We start from the raw sequence: 21,145 nt of genomic DNA, 5'->3' as shown, positions 1-21,145 counted from the left end.
GTCCTAAAATATAAAAGTCGTTTAACAAACTATCATTAAAATTTTGACACATTATTTGTTACGAGGGAGGAGTGCAAAGAGAGGAACAGCCAGGTGTGCGAGAAATGATGGAGACGGCAATGAATCAGGTAAATGAATCAATAACTTTGTTGGCACTTGTGCACGTGTTTCGCGTACAGCTGGAAAACAGAGATACAATGATACAATGGGGGTTTCAGTACCATTTGTATCCTGATACACACCTTTTAACTCGTAAGACATTGCCCTTACAGGTGACTCGAAACCTTGTATTGTCTTTAAATTTAGAGACAGATTTTTGTTTTGTTTGTTTGTTGTTTAACGCAGCACTCATCAATATTCCAGCTATATGACAGTGGTCTGTAAATAATCCAGTCTGGACCAGACAATCCAGTGATCAACAGCATGAGCATCGATCTATGCAATTGGGAACCGATGACATGTGTCAACCAAGTCAGTGAGTTTGACCACCCGATCCCGTTGGTCGCCTCTTACGACAATCATTGGTTATTGAAGATCAATTCTAACCCAGATCCTCACTGATTTCAGAGACGGAAGAATGTTTGTTCAGATCTGCATTGTTATTGAGCATACAACGCTCAGAAATTTCATTTGGAAATTTAAGTATAAGCCATGTAAGTTTTAAATGTAAATAATTCTATGCATCACAGACTCAAAATGTTCACTGACATTATAAACACTAATGTTATCAGAATATCTGCTTTGAGTAAGACCACAGAGGATGTGATATGCTTCCATGTCAAGTGAACCAACACGGTTATCAGGATGAAGAGGAGAATGAACCAGATATTATAAATTATACACGATGAAAATGATCTAAAATGATCTAAAAATTCTTTATTGAACTTGATATTTAATTATGTGCTATCCATTTTAAAGTTCATATGCAGTGAAAAGTCAGGAAGATTTCCTGGATACATTAAACAATAATTCTCATCAATCAAATTGCAGCATACAATCCCAGTCATTTTCGACAGGATACACAGGAAACGCTCTTCTAGTAACCATGGTAACAATCTCATAGAGTTAGATGTTGATTTTAGATCACTTTGGCTTCACACGTCACAAGTAACATTCAAATGCTCACTGGAGACAAATTATCATGGAAATATTCTCCCAATTCCTTAAACATTTTTTAAAACGTCACTAAAATATTTACACTGAAATCATTATTAATGGGACAGTAAGGGTGTCAAATCTTGATGTGTTCAGTTGATGATGAAGGGCAATAATGATTTAGCTAATGGAAGGATGGTGGATGAAGACATGACACAGACTAAATTGATGGTGTCAAGTTGCACTGATCAGTGATAACAGGATTTACTTTGTGCTTCACACTAAATGGTTGCGTTGAAACCATAAAGCACTGCTTTCTTTACTTCCTCTTCCAGTCGACCAATGAAGGTCCGGGTTAGAATGAACCTTCAGTAACCTATGCTTGTCGTAAGAGGCGACTAACGGGATCGGGTGGTCAGCCTTGCTGGCTTGGTTGACACATGTCATCGGTTCCCAATTCTGCAGATCGATGCTCATGCTGTTGATCACTGGATTGTCTGGTCCAGAGTCGATTATTTACAGACCGCCGCCATATTGCTTAGTGCAGCGTAAAAGTAAACTCACTCACTCTCTCATCTTCCAGTCTCCCATTACAAGTTAATGCCATAGTCCTACTACCTACAATACCAACAAACCTTTAACTCTCTTTATCTCTATCTTAGTTTCCATTTGCAAAACATTCTGTAACTGCACACATCAATCCCATCATCTCACAACACTCATTTCGCATCACGTCCCATATGCGGCATGTGATTTTGATTTTTATATTTAGTCTCAGAGGGACACCAGAAATTGGCTTCACACACTGTACCCATGTGGGGAATCAAACCCGGGTCTTCAGCATGACAAGTGCACGCTTTAACCACTTGGCTACCCTAACGCCCCCTCATCAAGTCTATCAAATAATGCATCAGCTGTTATTCAGATTTTATAGCTGATCTCACCTTACTAGAACTACTTGTATTGTCATTAAAATCAAATCTTGTCCTCTTATAAGATAACTATCTGATTTTGATAAAATTAGATTGATATGGTTGCATGCTCGTCTGATCTGTGTAAAAGAAAACCTTTAACTTTGACTTTGAAATTCTCGGTAGATTTTAAATTAAACTAAGTTTATCGCAAAATTTGTTTAATTATTTTACCCAATACATATTGTGAGTGAGTATAGTTTTACACCACTTTTATCAATATTTCCGCAATATCATGGCTGGGAACACCGGCAATGGGCTTCACACATTGTACCAATCTGGGGAATCGAACTCAGGTCTTTGGTGTGACGAGCAAACGCTTTCATCACTAGACTATCCCGGTGCCCTTGATTGAAAAGCACATTGCGGTATATTGGTATAGAGGTAAATCCATAGAGACCTTCTTATAACAGTATCTTTATTGAATTTGCTTTTACTAGAGATAATTCCAAAAAGTCTGAAGTTTTTTTATGGGATTGTTACCATGGTAATAATTGTAGGAAAAGCCCATGGGAATTAAATACTATAAATAAGAGGTGACTAAATGAATCTGATGGTCAGGCCAGGTGATTTGGATGTGTAAAAGGTTTCACTTCTACATAATAACGGATATTTCATCATGCTTGTTTCTGAGGGACACTGTTTCCATGCAGTGTGCGAAAGAGTTTCCAAATTTTGCTAGTCAGTTGGGCTAGCTATACCTGAAAGTTACTAGCCCACAAAATAACTCACTAGCCCGAAATTTGAATGTAGGCACGGGTTTCATCATAGTATGATGAACATTTTTATCAGGCCATAATCTTGCATGGTTTAAAAGATTATTATAACTAAACACGTCATAGAGAGTTATATATTTACAAAATGATCCAATGAAAATTTACTCGCCAGTCGGGCCAGTGACTGTAGAGATTTTCTGGCCCAAATGGATTTTTTACTAGCCACAGGCTAGCGGGCCAATGGCTATTTCACATACTGTTTCTAAGAATATAACATGTTCTGTGATTGGCTCATGGAGCTCCACTTTCTTAATTTAAAGCTAAGTTGGCTCAATCACTGTCTGTCTGAGACTTGATAATGCACAAAGTGTTGTCATATAGCTGACTGCAGCAGTCTAAGTAAACTTAGGATCAGTAGTATTCGTTACACTGCTATACTGAGTCTAACAAACCCTAGTAGAAGGTCGCGTCAGCTAACCTTTTGGACTGACCAATCAGAACACAGCTTACCAAATCGCGAAAGTTAACATTCGCACATACCGTTTGAACCTCTAAATTACCTAAAAACTCGAAAATTCCAATGCTATTTTCAGTACGATCGCTTCCGAATGATACACATGGAGGACACAATGAGTAAACAGTCGTTGAAAATAGTGTTTTTGTCAATATAAATGTAAGCTAATAGTAACCAGGTCAAATATCTGTGTTTATTGCGGATTTTCATTTGTTGATAGATCAGTGTCAGCAACCAGGGAAGAGAAAATCCAAAACCTGTTTTGTAAGTCCCGACGAACCCTAACAAGTAAAGTCATTGTCTGATTGGTTAAATCTGTTCGGCTGTCTTGCGTTTGATTGGACGGTCATAGGTCACTCAAAGGTTAGCTGACGCGACCTTCTACGGTACTAGGGCTTTTTAGACTCAGTATACTGTGTAACGAATAAAACTGAGCCTATGTTTACTTAGACTGCTGCTTGCAGTGTCAACAATAAAGCATTCGATCGTTGTCAGTACACGATTTTAATCATAAATTATTAAAATATTTCTGAAACTGTCTATTTATTCGTCAAATATTAATTGTTTTGGAGTGATTATCGTAGTGTTTTTGTTGCCACTTTGTGAATAGGTAATTAAACTATGACGAATTATTTAGAACAATATATGTCTGTGTGTGTAAGCAAAATACTGGTTTCAGTTGAGCACAACCATGCAGGCAGTAGACTGAAGCATTTCTTTATATTATAATGACAATTATCTGTCCATTACGTCGCCCAAAGTCTACTTGAGGTGCATACAGGCTAAATCACAAACATTATGAGTGATTCAAAATAGACAAAGAATTATCTCCTCGTCAGCTGTTTATAAACAAACCTTTTGCTCTGGGTATTTTGACGGGAAATCTTTGATATTTCCTTCCTTCTCGCTGGATGTCAGTCCTAACACGATAATCAGAAAAAGTATAAACACAAGAAATAAGATGCCTGCCCAAAACAGATCCATATTGGCGGTGTTTTGAACTTTGTATTATGACATGTGTTGAGCTGATTGTCCCAATACAACCTTTGAACTTTGACCGATAGTTGAAAGGTCATTGTGACCAACACTAACAGCAAACGATTCGTATCATGAATAATTTTAATGCGAATATTTATCGAATATTGAGGATTGCTAATAATTATTTTCTAATTTTCTACTGCCATTACGATGATATGTGAGTGTTATAGTTGTCTATTAGGTAAATACCGATATAATAAATGCTAAATTCCGGATCCGGGCACCTGCCTCGTGACGTCACATTCTTTTTCGCCCATGTTGGTTACGCCGTGTGGGGCTGAGACCGGTGAAGATAATCATGTCGACCCTGCAGAAAGCCGAGAGTCCTGTGTCGCCAGGCTGTAGTGGTAGCAGCAGCCAATACAAGGGTGGTATTATAAAAGAATTGTAAGTATAGGTGTTCTTTGTCGAAAGATCATTGTCCGATTTGTGACCCCGATGATAGGTTCATCTGATTGTCATGTTGTGCGACTCATACGATTGCGCATGATTGTCCGCCACCTGTTTCTCAATAAGCCCGAATTATTTGTCACCCACGACACTTTACGTATACTAAAGGGACACACGATTGGAAATATGCTTGTTGTTCAGATTGGAAATGACTTGTTTCCTCGATCAATCAATAAATCTTTCTAGGGTATGAGTCATATCGGGACATTTGACGTTACTGCCCTTACTCTAAGTAAAATGACTTGACGTACACATATCTATGACGAATCAGAATATTCTTCACTTTTTCCCCCATGACTGAGTGTTCACATGTGGGTTTTTGTATGGTGTCGTGTTTGTTATGAAAAATACAATGAAAAAGAATGTAAGGATGTTTGGTAATGTTTTGATGTGTTGGATTCATAGTAACAGAAGCAAATATCTCTGTTATTTTACACAGCTGAAGATGTTCTTTTAACTTGTCTTGAATGGTAAATAAGTGCCAATAAGTGAAAACAGATCTAATTTAGGGGAACCAGTTGTTGCAGTAAATAGGTTGATCTGTGTACAGGGATTTAAACTGTCTGTCTGTTTCTTTGATTGGCATTGTTTGTGAATAGTGAATAGTTAAATCCTTTGTGTTGCTTAGCAACATAAACCTTTGTGTTTATGTACATGATATATGCATCTTAAATTGATGGAAGCTTTCGGTGGTGCATTGATTGAGACCTTAGCTACAGTCATTGTGCAGAAGATTTCTATTTTATCACAGTTTGTTATACTATTTGATTGTCATGGTTATGATATTGGTTAGCAGCTAGAAATAATAGTCAGGATTCTGCCAGATGTAATATATTGCATTCTACACACATGAAAATTAATAATGGATGCAAATAGTATTCACTGGGAGTTTCATCAGGCACAATTATGGATATAGGAATAATTGAAAGCAATTCATCTGAAGTATATGCTTAATTTAGGACAAAAATAACATATATTTGGATTGTCCATGTCGGATCTTTTTCACTTGGTCACTGATTTTTGGTAAAAAGGAAAGCCAATTCACTATGTGTTTGATTCCTGTATATTTTAATTTTATCATGAAGTTTCCTGGGTAAGTTTGTTTAGAATATTGTGGTCCCAGGTTCTGATGAGCAGGCGGTGGGTTAGCCTAGTGGATAAGGTGTTTGCTCATAACAAGAAAGGTGTGGGCTCAATTTCCAACATTGGTTGGTTGGTTTGTTGTTAAACGCTGCACTCGGCAATATTCCACCTATATGGCGGTGTTCTGTAAATATTCAAGTCTTGATCAGACAATCCAGTGATCAGCATCATGGTTGATCTCACTGATTTGGTTGACACATGCCATCGTATCTCGTATTCTCATGCTGTTGATGACGGGATTGTCTTGTCCACACTCAATCATTTAGAGACTGCTGCCATATAGCTGGAATATTGCTGAGTGCGACGTTAAACTACAAACACTGGAAACAAAAGCAGACTCATCCAAATCCTTCCCATTTTGCCACAGGAACCTTCCATTAGGTTCACTGCACTGGATTAAGTTACATAAGAGGCAACTATTAGACTTAATTAGACGTATTTGTTTAACCCTATTGATTGTGTCATCTTACCTGGAGAGCACTGTGTGTTGCTCATAATATCATCCACTTGTTTGCGTGTTATTTACATGCCTGTATGATGAAATTGGAATGCTTCTCACATTCACTCGCCAGTGTTTGTATTAAGTGGAGTCGTTGAGGTTTGCTGATAAGGCATCAATAGAGTCTAGCATCCCAAGACCTCTGCTTCATATCATTTTATCATATTGATTATGGGGTAGCCCAGTGGTTAAGGCATTTGCTCGTCACACCGAAGACATGGGTTCGATTACCCACACAATGTTTGAAGCCCATTTCTGGTGTCCCTCGTCATGATATTGCTGGAATATTGCTAAAAGCAGCGTAAAACTAAACTCCTCTCTCACTCATAATGGTTACGATTATGGTTATCCATGATTCATATGAATCATAGTTACCTTCCTCTAGCCTTTGAAACTGTTATTGAGGCAGCCAAGTAGGCTAGTGTTAATTTCTGACCTTCCATCAACATAATTATATGCTGCAGTCATAACGACATATTAGCATGAACATAGTGTTGGAAATAACAGCGCCGCCCCCTTTCGGTCTGTGGCAGGTAGATTTAGTGTCGGCCCAATAGTTTTAAATCTGTGTGGGTCCTTGCAGAAAATTCATATGTGTCTTCAATATAATGCAGTGTTGTTAAATAAACCCTGAATTAGTGCATAGTTAAGCAGTATGTGAAATTTACGCTGGTCCCGTTGTCCCTGGCTAGTAAAAATTCATCAGGACCACTAAATAAGTTTGCAATGGTCCTGGTGGCCAGTGCATTTTGTGTTGATAGTTAAGTAAATCTACGAATGTTATTTTGGACTAGTGAAATACAGACAGGACCACTAATTGTTGTCCACTCACTGGTCCTGTGGTCTTTTGGGAAATTTTGAAAGGTTTCTTTCCCTGTTAAGCCTGGGCTTACAGCTCTAAAAGTCTGTAGGTCCAGATGGCATCCAGGCTGTTTTATGTTTCAAACACTGCATGCAAAGTTCTGCTTTATGAATTAGAGTCAGAAATACTTGTCAGCCAGCATTTCCAGCTGGTACCTCACTGTCTGTAGTCTGTAATTGCTATACTGATAATTTTTAATCAGGAATTGATATGACTCAAGCATCTGCAAGCAAGAAATAGCTTTGTGATTATACAACTGTAAGTATAAAAACACAGAGTTAAATAAATCTGAGAAAAATGATTATCTAGGATATTTGTAATTGGAGACAATCCAGTGAGTGTTCTGATTACAAATTACCAGGTACTTCAGACACTGTTAATTTTATGAACCTATATATATACACATGATGTAGGGATCAAATATCACAGGCTTTGTGTCCGCCCTAATCATGTCACATGCAGTAGTTGACATAGACAGTACATTTTCTGTTGTATATATCAAGCATATCATTGTTTATATCAAATATTCCAGGGATGTATCTGATCTGCTTCAGCCCCTAATCGGAACAATATGTTGTTAAAAGTTAAAAATTGGTATTACACTCATGATTAAAGTTTTTGTTAAATATGGCTTTTGCAGTGGTGTATTTCAAGGATAACAGGACCTGTAGAAGGTGTATTACTGTAATGGTTTTATGGCTTAAATATGTATTACTGCAGTCGTATTACATTGAATGCAATCAAATCAAAAACATCTGAATATGCTAGGGATGATGGGGTAGACTTATGGTTAAAGTGTTCAATTGTCACACCAAAAAGTGGGATTGATTCCCCAAATTGTGTGAAGGTGATATCTGGTGTCCCCTGTAGTGATATTGAAGGAATATTGCTGAAAAAGACACACTCAGTCACTTTGAACGTGCTGGATTCTGCATTAGAAAAACCCCCAACATGATTATGATAAAAGAAATCCAAATTTGCAGCAACGAAAACTTGATCTAATATTATACCACAGAATAGTTTACCATGGTGATAGCGTTTAGTTTAGACTAGACACTAAATTCAGATTTCAAACAAAGCTTTGTGTTTGTCATTATCCATCTGTGTCAAAGCTTTTTCAATTTAACAGCATTTTACATCAACACATTATGTACATAGGATGATATGAGCTAAGTTATGTTGGATACTGAAAGAAAATTCCAAAGTCTCATGCTTCAGACCCATGTCTCTACCAATAAATACCTAACAATGTTTTTCACGGAAAATAAAAAAGCACATTGAATTTTGCCCCAAGACTAGCCTAAGTTTACAGGGTGTAATTGTTAACACGGTTAATCTGTATTTACAAAGATATTGCTATTGTATCAGGACAGCTATGCAGTATCTTTATCAGGAGACTCATTGCATTGATGTGTTGAGGTTTAATCATCATCGTTTATCAATGACAGTTATGTTCTTGTGCTTCTGTGACCATGTCAGGTGTATTTGTCACATGTGATCTAATGATCTAATTTTACTTTGAGATTTCTTGGCTGCTGATCATAATAAATCAGATGAATACTTTTTCCACCAATATATTATTTAGTCGTAACTAACATATCATATAATCTGTCAATAATTGGGCATAGGTGTATACAATAAAGAAGAAATTGACATCCATAATATTTTGTCTTTTACTTAATACCACCATCTGTATGCCTCTCAAGAACCTCAATAATGCATTTGACAGCCGGAATGGTAATCGTTTTTGACTTATTGATGCTGAAGTTAGTGTTCAGTTAAGTTAAGATAGATAAGTTAAGATAAGCATTCTGCTGTCCTGTTTTGCTGCATTTTCAAATTAAGGAGGTATTACAGTCATGAGGTGTTCTCAGTTGTAGCAATGATATTCAGATCAAAATCAGGGGCAGTGGGGTAGCCTAGTGGTTAATGCGTTCGCTCGTCACACAGAAGACTCGGGTTCGATTCCTTACATGGTTAGAATGTGTCCCCCATAGTGATATTGCTGGATTATTGCTAAAATTGGCATGAAACTAAACTCGCTCACTCACTTTTGTGATAGTGAAACTGGAATTCAGAATGTGGTTTCTGATCTTAAACATAAGTTGATCATAAAGAGAGTTATGTGCTCTTTGACTGATCCTTTAAAATTTTCTTCTTGCTTCAGCTATTCCAACATGATTTAAACTTTTGAAAAGGAATAGACTTTCCATTGTCTCTATTGAGTTCTGCTCATTGTCATCCTTTCATGAAACATTTCAAATTTTTGTGTTATATTTTCAAATTTGAATCATGAATAAAGTTTCCCATTTTGAAAACAGTGCTGTAAAACTCACTTCTGATTGGCCAAATGTTGTCTTTCTGTTAGTCATTGTGTTGGACGGTCAAAGTTCGCAAAAGGTTGTTCTTACTTGACCTTTGATGGGATGTCCCCATATGTTTGTGAAGCAGTCGCAAGTGCAGATATCTGAGAGATCACATAAATGTACCCGTTGACTTGTTTGCTCTTATTTAAGTACAGTATTTCAGTTGCAGATAACTGTCATAACACCTAGGTATATCAATAGTTAGTGTCTCCACCAATTAATAATGATTTATATATCAATGACCCTGGGTGTTAATAGCATGTAATAACATGTCGAAAATGTGTGGCCTTGAATGTATGATAGTGATCTATGGAATAGACTGAAACTTGTAAGAAGCTTAAACTGTATTGCTTTTGACATTTATATCAAGTAGATATGCTGTGTTTGTAATGTATAATGTAATAGTACAGATCAAATCAAATCAAATCAGACTCTCTTTCTAAGCTGTATGTAGCAGAGTGAGACGCAGTTGTTGTTGTCACGGTCTGATAAATATGTAAATGAGGCCACTGCTCAGGAACTGCTATTGATAAGCTCTATGGATGTATGCGATACTAGTGTTGGGAATTGGTTGAAATCTCACAACTGATGATTGGTTCGATACCAACGACCAATCGTTGAAAAAAATTGGTTAGCGTCATTTTTTAGATTTTCCTATTCAGGTTGTAGTTGCAGATAAGTATAAAGAAAAAACATTTGGTTCTCTGTTGTTGTTTTTGTTTTATTTAGAAACTGCACAAATTACATTTGCAAATTTCACATCCAGTGGAAAATGATTCAGTTCCAGTGTAACATAAACTTCCCAGATCCTTCAAGAATTATTCAGTCACAACTTTTCAGAAAGTGAAGTGAGTTTTCTAAGAATTAAACACGTTTTCCGGCCCTGACAACGTCCTTGATATGTTCCATCATCAAGTATTTCAAACTCTATTGCAGCCGTTCCAAAATCGTTTATGTTCGATTATGAGAAAATGTGATCGATTGCTTGGTCGTTTGGCCACTGCGACCAATCTTCGATTATTTCAATTAATCGGAACAACACTTTGCGATACACACTTGCTAACATTACTAAGATATTTTGATAGGGGGCTTTCGATGTGTGAGTGTTTATGTAAAACAAATAAATGAAATGTCATTGGGCACTATACAATGTAAATTCTATAATAAATGGGGCCGTTAACACAGGAATTGTATTCATACTGTTTACATGTTAATAAAATTACTATAATAATTATTATATTTCATTTACTTTACGGGTGGTCAGGTTCGCTGACTTGGTTGACACATGTCATCGGTTCCCAATTGCGCGGATTGATGCTCATGCTGTTGATCACTGGAATGTCTGGTCAAGACTTGATCATTTACAGACAACCGCCATACAGCTGGAATATTGCTGAGTGTGGCTTAAAACTAAACTCACTCACTCACTCATTTACTTAGTGAGTGAGTTTTACCCCACTTTTAGCAATATTCCAGCAATATCACGGTGGGGGACACCAGAAATGGGCTTCACACATTGTACCCATGCAGGGAATCGAATCCAGGCCTTCGGCGTGATAAGCGAATGCTTTAACCACAAGGCTACCCCACCGCCCCACTAAGGATGACATTATCAGCTGGATGTAGTATAAAAAAGATTTTTATCCCTTGTGTATATCGTATTGTATCTTATATCATATCTTGTATTATGAATAAATAATCTGTAAATATTATTAAAGGGAATTTATATTCCTGATATTTGATATTTGCCTTACAAAACCACACACTCCTAATTGCCTGTATTTATGTCTGCTGTGAGTTTAATGTGTGATTATTAAAAACAATTATAAAAAACTACCCTCTGCTTGGTAGTGTGCTAGTTTCAATTAAGATATCATTTTGCACCAAGCTCTGTCGCACACCGTTGTAAATATTCAATTAGGAAGAACTTATCGCTTGCCTGTAATGGAAAGTTCAAAAGTCAATCATTAATGATCTACCAGTGACCTTCGTTATCCAAATGCATTTGACCTATGTGAAGTATTCATTAGTGTAATTGTAGATTTTCATAGATTTCTCCTGGAAGTTTGTTCCTTAACATGGTAACAATGACAGTGAGGACAATAGGATGGTTAATTAGTGCTGGCTAGAAAGATCAATAATTGGAAATATCATCCATGGGAAAAATGATTATTAATTATATGAAAATTTAGACTAACTACTAGTCTCTGAAATGAACATATTTTACTGAAAAAAAGTTCATAGTAAAAAATATATATATATAATGAAAAGGGGTCCTGAGACTTTCTTCATTTTCAGAAGCTGAGGAAATCTAGACTTGCCACATTTTCTTGACTTGTGTGGGCTTTCTTGGATATATTTGCTTCAGGGTCTGTACGACAGACTAATGAAAATTGTGTCATTGATAATATTGTATATACATTTTTGTGATATTTTTTTGTAATTTAATCACATAATTCACAAAGTTAGATCTTTATTGATTGGGTGCTTCTAAATTATGTTCAGGATGCTGTTGGTAGTAACCCATCCATAGACATATCGCCAGCTGCGGCTTCATAAAATACTTAACTAAATCTTTTGTTTGGGAAAGAGAGTATCGTTGTAGGATCAGAAGTCAGCGATTGAGATACGTTGTCACATGAATAGTATTTGATGTTGCGATGTAATTGCAGATTAAACATAGAAACACAGTTCAATTTTATTGTCACATTATATCACCGCTGAACTATCTCATTATATAAACCAAATGTTGAGTACCAGTCTTATGTTAAATTTGCTGGGAGATTAATATTTGTTTCTGATTCACAAGCTATTATTTTGCTTAAAAATCTAAGAAAATAGTATAAAATTGCAAAATTACTAACTTGTCCATAATCATAAATAATTTGCTAACTTGTCCAGAACTATAACCATTGTAATCTCTTATAATTGTACCTGAATGTTCTTAAGGAAGAAAAAACAAAACAAACCCAGTCATATTTAGTGTAAACCATGTATTATTCATCTGTTTAATAGTTGATAACAGTTCATTGGAACATATACACTGGATTTATTGATCAAGATTAATGTTAACTTGATATTAATGCCCACTCACTTTATCTTAATATATGAGTATCCCCTTGGATAAAAACTTTCATGTAAAATCAATATAGTTCTCGGTCTAATTTTGAATCAAAGGTCATGAAAGTCATGCACTGATCAACCTAACCTGAACTCTTCCCACCTAACACCTACAGTGAGAGTCAAGGCAAAGTTGTACTAGCCTAGAGGGAAGGAGGGTCACTATGCATTTTGTAGGAGGCGTATTTGTCACTTTGTGTATTGGGATCAGGTTGTCAGGCTCAGTGATTCAATGATTCAGCATGTTCAGTGTTTAAAAACAAACCATGTTGCCTGTCAGTGGCTATTTTCAAGCCTTTCAGTGGCTTTTAGAAGTGATGCACATAACTTGGAAACATGTAAACGGCTCAGTGATTCAGTGTCTATGAAACTAAAGTAGTCTTTTGATGACTTTTAGAAGTGATGCACATTACTAGGAAGAATTTGTTTGTTATACGGAATTTGTTCTCACTGTAGATTGGCTACCTGATGAAGATTGTCATTGTCAAACTCTTTGTTCATACACAATAGGGACATGGTAAATTTTGCGAAAGCATGTATATTTCCCCAGAATTATTTCATATAATAAAATTCAAGTGTTGGATTAACCAGGTTATAGAGCCTGAACATCAAGCTTCACAAAACTGTTTTAGCGCTAAGGTGATCGTAACGCCCATGCTTTAAAACAGGCTTACAATTATCATAGCGCTAATATCGCTTTGCGTAAGTCGATCAAGATCCATTTAGTCATCAATTACGACTTGTAGAGCTAAGGTGATTGTAACCCCCATACTTCGACATAGGTTTATGATCATTGTAGCGCTAAGATCGTTTTGTGCATGTGAATCCAGATCTGTTTAGTAGCCAATAACATCCATTAGAACTAAGGCCATCATAACTCCCATACCTCGTATTGCTTTTTGCAAGTGGATCCAGATTTATTTCGTCTCCAATCACGACCAGTATAGAGGACTGGGCGCCTACATTCTTACATGGAATTCCCACACATCTTCTGAATATGGTAGTAGCCATGTTGGTCCACTGAGAAGTAATCATTAGACCATCCTCAATTTTAGTAGTTGTGACAGGCACTTGTGGTCGACGTTTGAACGGTAATTTCAAACCTTCGGGTGTGGGATATGCTCTGCATGCACCTGCTCATTCAGATGGTACTTTCAAAACTAGATGCGGGGTGTACTCTACTTGCTAATTGGAAAGAATTACCAGTTCTTCATTATTCAACTCCTTGTAAGTTATATGTTTTTCTATAGTTCCTTAAAATGGTTGATTGAGCCTTGAAAAGTGCCTAAACAGCCTTAAAGTTTGATGGCTGATAGAATGACGTCATCCCCGGTTTCACTTGTTGGATATCAGACATTTAGTTGGTACTTTCAAACTTAGATGCAGGGCATACTCCACTTGCTAATTGTAAAGCATTATCAGGTCTTCATTACATGCCATTCCAAAAAAGTAGGGGATATTGGATTTATAAGGTTGATAAAGGGCAAATATTGAAGCCAAGGAGGAAACAGATGATGAACGGAAATTATGGGAAAATGTGACAATTTATTCCATTCCTTTGGAAATGTTTCATCTGTATGGATATATCTATATATTACTTTTTCTCATGCATTGGCATTGGCTTGTGGTATGCTCGCACAATGGAATATCCCCTACCTTTTTTGAATGGTATATTTTCAGCTCTTGACTGTATTATCAGGTCTTATTTATCAGGTTCACTTGTGTATCATTGACTATCATCCCCAGTTTCACTTGGTACTTTCCAGCCCAGATGTCGGACATACTCCACTTGCACTTTGTATAGCACTATCAGGTCTTCCTTGTTCTCAGCTGCAATAACAATTGACTATCAGAACTATTGTTGGTTGTGACCTAGTGACCCTGTGAGAGGTCAAAGGTTAATGTGTATGACCAGCTGCTTGAACTCCTTTGATGACAGGTAAAGAAACAAAGAAATTATTACATACTGACCTAAAACTCCTCCCAAAAGAAGGCATGAAGAAGGTTCTTGCCCTGTTTAAATGTAATGAACCTAAGGGGACATCTTAGAGTTAACATTCTATTGTTGTAAGTCTAGGGGCCTGTCTTTTTCTGATGTTATAGTTCAAAATTAAGGTTGTTCCTTCACATGCTGGGCTCAGATGCTTTAACCCAGAAACCCCATAACCCCCAGAGCGTAGAATGATGCTCATGATGTTTAATCACTGGATTGTCTGGTCCAGACTTGATTATTTACAGACATATAGCTGGAATATTGCTGAGTGCAGCATTAGACAACAAATAAGACAACCAACCATAACCCCCAGACCCACTTTTGACTTCAAACTGTGTATTTCACTTGTACATAACAATACTTTTTTAAGACTAAAATGGTGAAAGGTTAATTCTTGTAAAAGGTTAAAAACATTTTTTCTCCCTGCCCTGTTTTATGTGGTGTTTTTTGCACAAGGAACGACACTCCAGGACTATATTTCTTTTATCTTTTGAGTTGTATGACTGACTGACTGAGTTTAGTTTTACGCCGCTTTTAGCAATATTCCAGCAATATCACGGCAGGGGATCCCAGAAATGGGCTTAACACATTGTGCCGTGTGGGGAATCGAACCCGGGTCTTCGGCGTGACGAGCCAACACTTTAACCACTAGGCTACCCCCACCGCCCATGAGTTGTATGAAGGGTGGTGGGGTAGCTTAGTGGTTAAAGCATTTGCTGATCACACCGAAGACCCGGGTTCGATTCCCCACATGGGTTAAATGTGTGAGGCCCATTTCTGGTGTCCCCCTGCCGTGATATTGCTGGAATATTGCTAAAAGCGGCGTAAAACTCAACTCCCTCACTCACTCATATCACATCATAAGCTTATATTGGAATATCCAGAAATGATGTCAGAAGGGAACAATGCGATATTGTTTGACAAACCAAGCCTTGTTCATTGTTCTTTAAGATTTGTCCTGTAGCTGTCTAATAAACCATGTATGATACATTACAACTTCTTCGACTTGAATGTATGTGGGTGTAGATATTATTGATCAGCGGACATAGCTCTGTAAGTTGTAACAATGGGACACAGGTGTCTACTAGGTCCATTGTTCCATCACATATTACAGGCTTCAGTAGTTACTCGAACTGTGAAGAACCAATAGGAAAGTAGGTCACTATCAAAAGGTAAACAAGTGACAATGTTATTGAACAAATTTTTCAAATGAAATTTGTGAGATTAATTTGTTCAGTTTCATATGCAGTACATGCGTCCGGAACTACTTTTGTTAGTTTGAAGCTTTAACAATGGTTATATTGAGATTTAACTTTCTTAGTGAAGTACAGATTCTAGTACTTTTTGGATTGAGTCCCATCTGAAATTCGAACTGGGCACCAAATCACCAGCGTTTAAAGTCCATTTGACTTCATTTGCAACCGATGAATTGCTCACTAACACAAAATCGCTATTTGTTACGAAGGGAGACCACTTCACGTGCTGGTAGAACAGCCAGGTAATCAACAAGCATGTGCAGTGAAATTTCAATTTCATACGTACAACTCGCACACCTGGCTGCTCTACCAGCCAGTGGTCCTCCCTCGTAAGAAACAGTGAAAAGTGACAACAAAATAATGATCGTTGGTTAAACAACTTTTTTAATTGGGTGTCCAAAATTATGAGACAAATCATCAGAGTTGATCTGTCGATTTCATGTGACTGTGCAAAGTTTGGTTTTGTTGCAATTATTAGATTTTGTGTTAGTGAGCAATTCATCAGTCTCAAATGAAGTCATTCGGACTGTAAACATGGTAAAGTCACTGATTTAACCCACTCAGCAACTGGGACTTCTGTTTGTTTCTTGTTGTTTAATGCTGCACTTTGTTTGGTCTAGTAAGCTCTGTTTATAGTAGTTGACATAATAACACTAACTTCTACTGAAATTCATGGCAAGAGTCAAGTTTTGGCTGCTTGTCTCTGTAGGTTTGACCATTTTGTCAGAATGGCTACTTTTGTAATGCCCTCTGTACTGCTCTCTTGACTCATCCCCTTCCCATATCAAGTGAAATATATTTGTATTCGTGATGCAGTGTTATGATTGACAGGGATTTATGGGAAGCGAATTCCTGCATCCTATACACATAAAAATGACAATGGAAGCAACACAATTTATTAGCGCGTCCATACGGACGCAGGAAAAGTCCAAATAACTTTTGTTAACATTCCAATCATGTAACAATAAGTTATCACTAAAGCTTGGTTATGGTATCTCTTGCAATTTAGTTACTATAACAATGTGATTAGAAATACAGTTAGGCTCCACCACCATTTATAGTGTAATAAAACACTTTAAGCCTGAACTATTATAGTTAAAGCACGAGGGACGCTTGCGCCCAAGTGCCTTAACGCTATAATAGTTCAGGGCTAAAAAGTGTGCTTTATTACACTATACATGGTGGTAGAGCTTAACTGTATTTCTTTCTAAGATGCCAAACTTAACTCTTTCTAAGGATAATTACGATTAATTTAAGGCAAAAACAAATGATGGTGTCGGTGACCTAAATTGAGAATCCTCGCCAGGGCGTGCTGTTCTATTGATGTGTGTGTCTGCCCCTACGTTAAGATCTAACGTTACCAGAAGAAAACAAATGATAACAGTTTGATGACGGTTTACATTCGATTAAATATCTTCTCTGAATTATTTTAATGACATCTGTCATTAACGTAAACCATATGGGGCAATATGAAACGCCGCGATTTCTACTACCAACGTAAGTTTAGATCAGTACATCCAGATAAAGCTGAGTACTCAAGCTTACATTCCACGCATTGCATTGTGGGAATGTAAACATTCGCGAACGTTACCGTGTCGCTGAAAACTTGTGAGTGGAATTGACACATTTTAACCGCCGTAAAACATAAACGTAATGTTTCCACCAGTGATGTTAGCTGCGTGAAGCAACTGCAAACCAAGAAACGGGATGCAACTGCAAACCAAGAAACGGGATGCAACTGCAAACCAAGAAACGGGATGCAACAGAGTAGTTTACTGTAGGAGGTCAGACGAGTCGATGACAACTGACATGCATCAGGACGCCGCTTACATTGTGACGTAATGTAAAATGGTTCGATTACGAGGGGCACACTAGAATGGCGCAGTGACGGGATAACGTCATTCAATTGTTACGTCATCAAAAACTATACCTTTATTGTCTGATAATGTTTTTTTTTTTCGATTGTTCTAACCGCTAGGCATCTTAGAATACACAATACAAAAAACAGCAACTGCATTGCAACAATATTACAACATAGCATTGGTGATAATATGTAGGTGTCTGGGACCCCATTTTGTAGTTCAGGGCCTAGATTTTCGAAGCTCTCTTAGTGCTAAGATAGTCTTAAGTTAATGGTAATGTATGGCACTACGACTATCTTAGTGCTAAGAAAGTTTCAAAATCTAGGCGCCAGGATCCCTGAATATTATGTATGACTCCCAGGGACCCTCAAATACAGGACTCAAGGTGAATCGCTGGATAGAGATGGGGTGATGGGTTAGCCTTGTGGTTAAAGCGTTAATTGTCATGTCCAAGATTCGGGTTTGATTCCCCACATGGGTACATTGTTCCCCACCATAATATAGCTGGAATTTTGCAAAAAGCGCGTAAAACCAAACTCACTCACTCTCTCACTATGATTGAGACAAATCAGCTCAAATTGATTTTGAAAACAAGTTTAGGCTAAACTGTTGCCTACCTTAGAGAATTGTGCAAGTCTACTTGTGTATACTGCCAAAGGAGATGAGAAAATATCACTTGAATGCACGCAAAAAGGTGTCTAGGCTTTCGATGACACTTTTGACCTGCCTATGGGTATCAATATAGTATCATGGCTTAATATATGAAATGCTATCTTGGTTAAATATACTTCTTGCACCAGACAAAAACGGGTTGCACTTGCTGGTCAGTATAAAATTATATGTAATGTTTTAGTTTTGTATTGATGATTTAGAACATCATTATAACAAAATTATTCTGGTACTGATAAGATTGTTTCATCTTTCTTCATAAAATATTGTGACGTAAACAGAAGCTGTCATCCAGTCACTGTCAGCTTTGTTGTGAGAGTCACCGCTCCAAGCCAGTTCCTCATTCTGTTTTCCAGCTGAAGCGTCTGTTCTTTGAACTTTGAACAGCAAAATATTGGGTGCAAGTTAGTTGTTATAAATACGAGGCTGCAATTTTGCAGTTTCGGGAATTCACCAGTGGAAGTTGGGGAGGTGGGGTAGCCTAGTGGTTAAAGCGTTCGCTTGTCATGCCGAAGACCTGGGTTCAATTCCCCACATGGGTACGATGTGTGAAGCCCATTTCTGGTGTGCCTCGACGTGATATTGCTGGAATATTGCTAAAAGTGGCGTAAAACTACACTCACTCACTCTAAATGCTCAGTGTATGGTTTGTCATGTTTAAGGCATGGGTGTGGATTAAGATAGATACACATTATAATGGTAATAATTTAGGTGGTAAAAATTTATGGTAAAAACATCTTGAAAACGAACAGATAAATGCAAGTCTGATATCTCACCATTTTCGCATTTGACATTTACAAGTGATGATCTAAGCATTTTCTATGAGTTCATGCAATAATAGTTGACAAGTTTTAAATTTCTTTTCATTGTGATTGTCGTAATATATTCAAACTTTGTTTTTTCAGCCGGGTCGTTCTGCCTGTTTCTGTTGAGGAGGTGAGTAATGAGTGTTGGCATTGTGTATCAAGGCAGGGGTTTATGTGGTTGATGGAAAATGTCTGATGAGAGTCCAAAAATGGAAAAATAAAACTGGTAAATAAAAGGCCTTGTTTAGTTATACTGGTAAATAAAGGGCCTTGTTTAGTTATACTGGTAAATAAAGGCCTTGTTTAGTTATACTGGTAAATAAAAGCTTTGTTCAGTTATACTGGTAAATAAAGGCCTTGTTTAGTTATACTGGTAAATGAAAGGCCTTGTTTAGTTATACTGGTAAATAAAAGGCCTTGTTCAGTTATACTGGTAAATAAAGGCCTTGTTTAGTTATACTGGTAAATAAAGGCTTTGTTCAGTTATACTGGTAAATAAAGGCCTTGTTTAGTGATACTGGTAAATGAAAGGCCTTGTTTAGTGATACTGGTAAATAAAAGGCCTTGTTTAGTTATACTGGTAAATAAAGGCCTTGTTTAGTTATACTGGTAAATAAAGGCTTTGTTCAGTTATACTGGTAAATAAAAGGCCTTGTTTAGTTATACTGGTAAATAAAGGCCTTGTTTAGTTATACTGGTAAATAAAAGCTTTGTTCAGTTATACTGGTAAATAAAGGCCTTGTTTAGTGATACTGGTAAATGAAAGGCCTTGTTTAGTGATACTGGTAAATAAAAGGCCTTGTTTAGTTATACTGGTAAATAAAGGCCTTGTTTAGTTATACTGGTAAATAAAAGGCCTTGTTTAGTTATACTGGTAAATAAAAGGCCTTGTTCAGTTATACTGGCAAATAAAAGGCCTTGTTCAGTTATACTGGTAAATAAAAGGCCTTGGTGTGCTGCATTAGATAGCAAACAAACTCATACCTATTGTGTGTTTCAGTACCAAGTGGCTCAGCTCTACTCTGTGGCGGAGGCCAGCAAGAATGAGACGGGTGGAGGCGAGGGTATTGAGGTGATAAAAAACGAACCCTTCTCCCCTACTGAGGGGGTACAACCTCCCGACCCCCTTCTTGGTGGTGATTTCAACACTGGGCAATACACTTATAAAGTCTACCACTTGCAGAGGTGAGCTGGAGTTTATGGGTGTTAAGTAGTAGAACAATCTGTGAAGATCCGGGTTAGAATTCTTCAGCAACCCGTACTTGTAAGAGGCAACTAACGGGATCAGGTGGTCAGACTCGCTGACTTGGTTGACATTTGTCATTGTATCCCAATTGTGTAGATCGATATTCATGCTGTTGATGACTGGATTGTCTCGTACAGACTTGATTACTTACAGACCGCCACCATATACCATAGCTGGAATATTTCTGAGTGCAGCTTTTAACAACAACCAAACCAAGCCTAGTAGTAGAACAGCAAAGCGTAGTTTAAACCAGTGGATCAGAGTTGATCAAGCCAGATGTCTAGTTAGCATGGACAGTTCTGAAGCACAACAAAGACTTATAATGACATAAGAATGTAAATCCTTAAATAAAGTATGTTATATTTGTGATTACACATTTTCATTATCATGGGAATATATTTTCTTTTGGTATCTACCTGTGAAGAATGTGGTTAGAATTGGTCCTCAGTTTGTCATAAGAGGCTGAACCACTGGTCAAGCTCGCTGACTTGGTTGACACATGTCATCGTATCCCAGTTAGATTGATGCTCATGCTGTTG

General features: G+C 37.3%; 2 protein-coding genes across 2 annotated transcripts in view; one reads left to right on the top strand and one right to left on the bottom strand.

Annotated features, from left to right (window-relative positions):
* Positions 1–4,340, bottom strand: part of LOC124268682 (conditioned medium factor receptor 1-like) — a 31,431-nt gene extending 27,091 nt beyond the window's left edge. The window contains 1 exon segment of the mRNA XM_046703666.1: positions 4,152–4,340. Within this exon segment, the coding sequence (XP_046559622.1) occupies positions 4,152–4,280 (129 nt within the window). The 5' untranslated portion in view covers positions 4,281–4,340.
* A 222-nt stretch (positions 4,341–4,562) lies between these two features.
* Positions 4,563–21,145, top strand: part of LOC124268678 (phosphatidylinositol transfer protein alpha isoform-like) — a 32,951-nt gene continuing 16,368 nt past the window's right edge. Inside the window, exons 1-3 of the mRNA XM_046703651.1 lie at positions 4,563–4,721; positions 19,460–19,490; positions 20,361–20,545. Of these exons, the coding sequence (XP_046559607.1) occupies positions 4,633–4,721; positions 19,460–19,490; positions 20,361–20,545 (305 nt within the window). The 5' untranslated portion in view covers positions 4,563–4,632. The remainder of the gene's footprint in view (positions 4,722–19,459; positions 19,491–20,360; positions 20,546–21,145) is intronic.

The sequence above is a fragment of the Haliotis rubra genome, unplaced genomic scaffold, assembly GCF_003918875.1.
Source record: "Haliotis rubra isolate DU_JTF1 unplaced genomic scaffold, ASM391887v1 Scf101, whole genome shotgun sequence".
Classification (NCBI taxonomy): domain Eukaryota; kingdom Metazoa; phylum Mollusca; class Gastropoda; order Lepetellida; family Haliotidae; genus Haliotis; species Haliotis rubra.
Note: the sequence above shows the minus strand (reverse complement) of the source record. Positions and strands in the feature narration are given on the sequence as shown.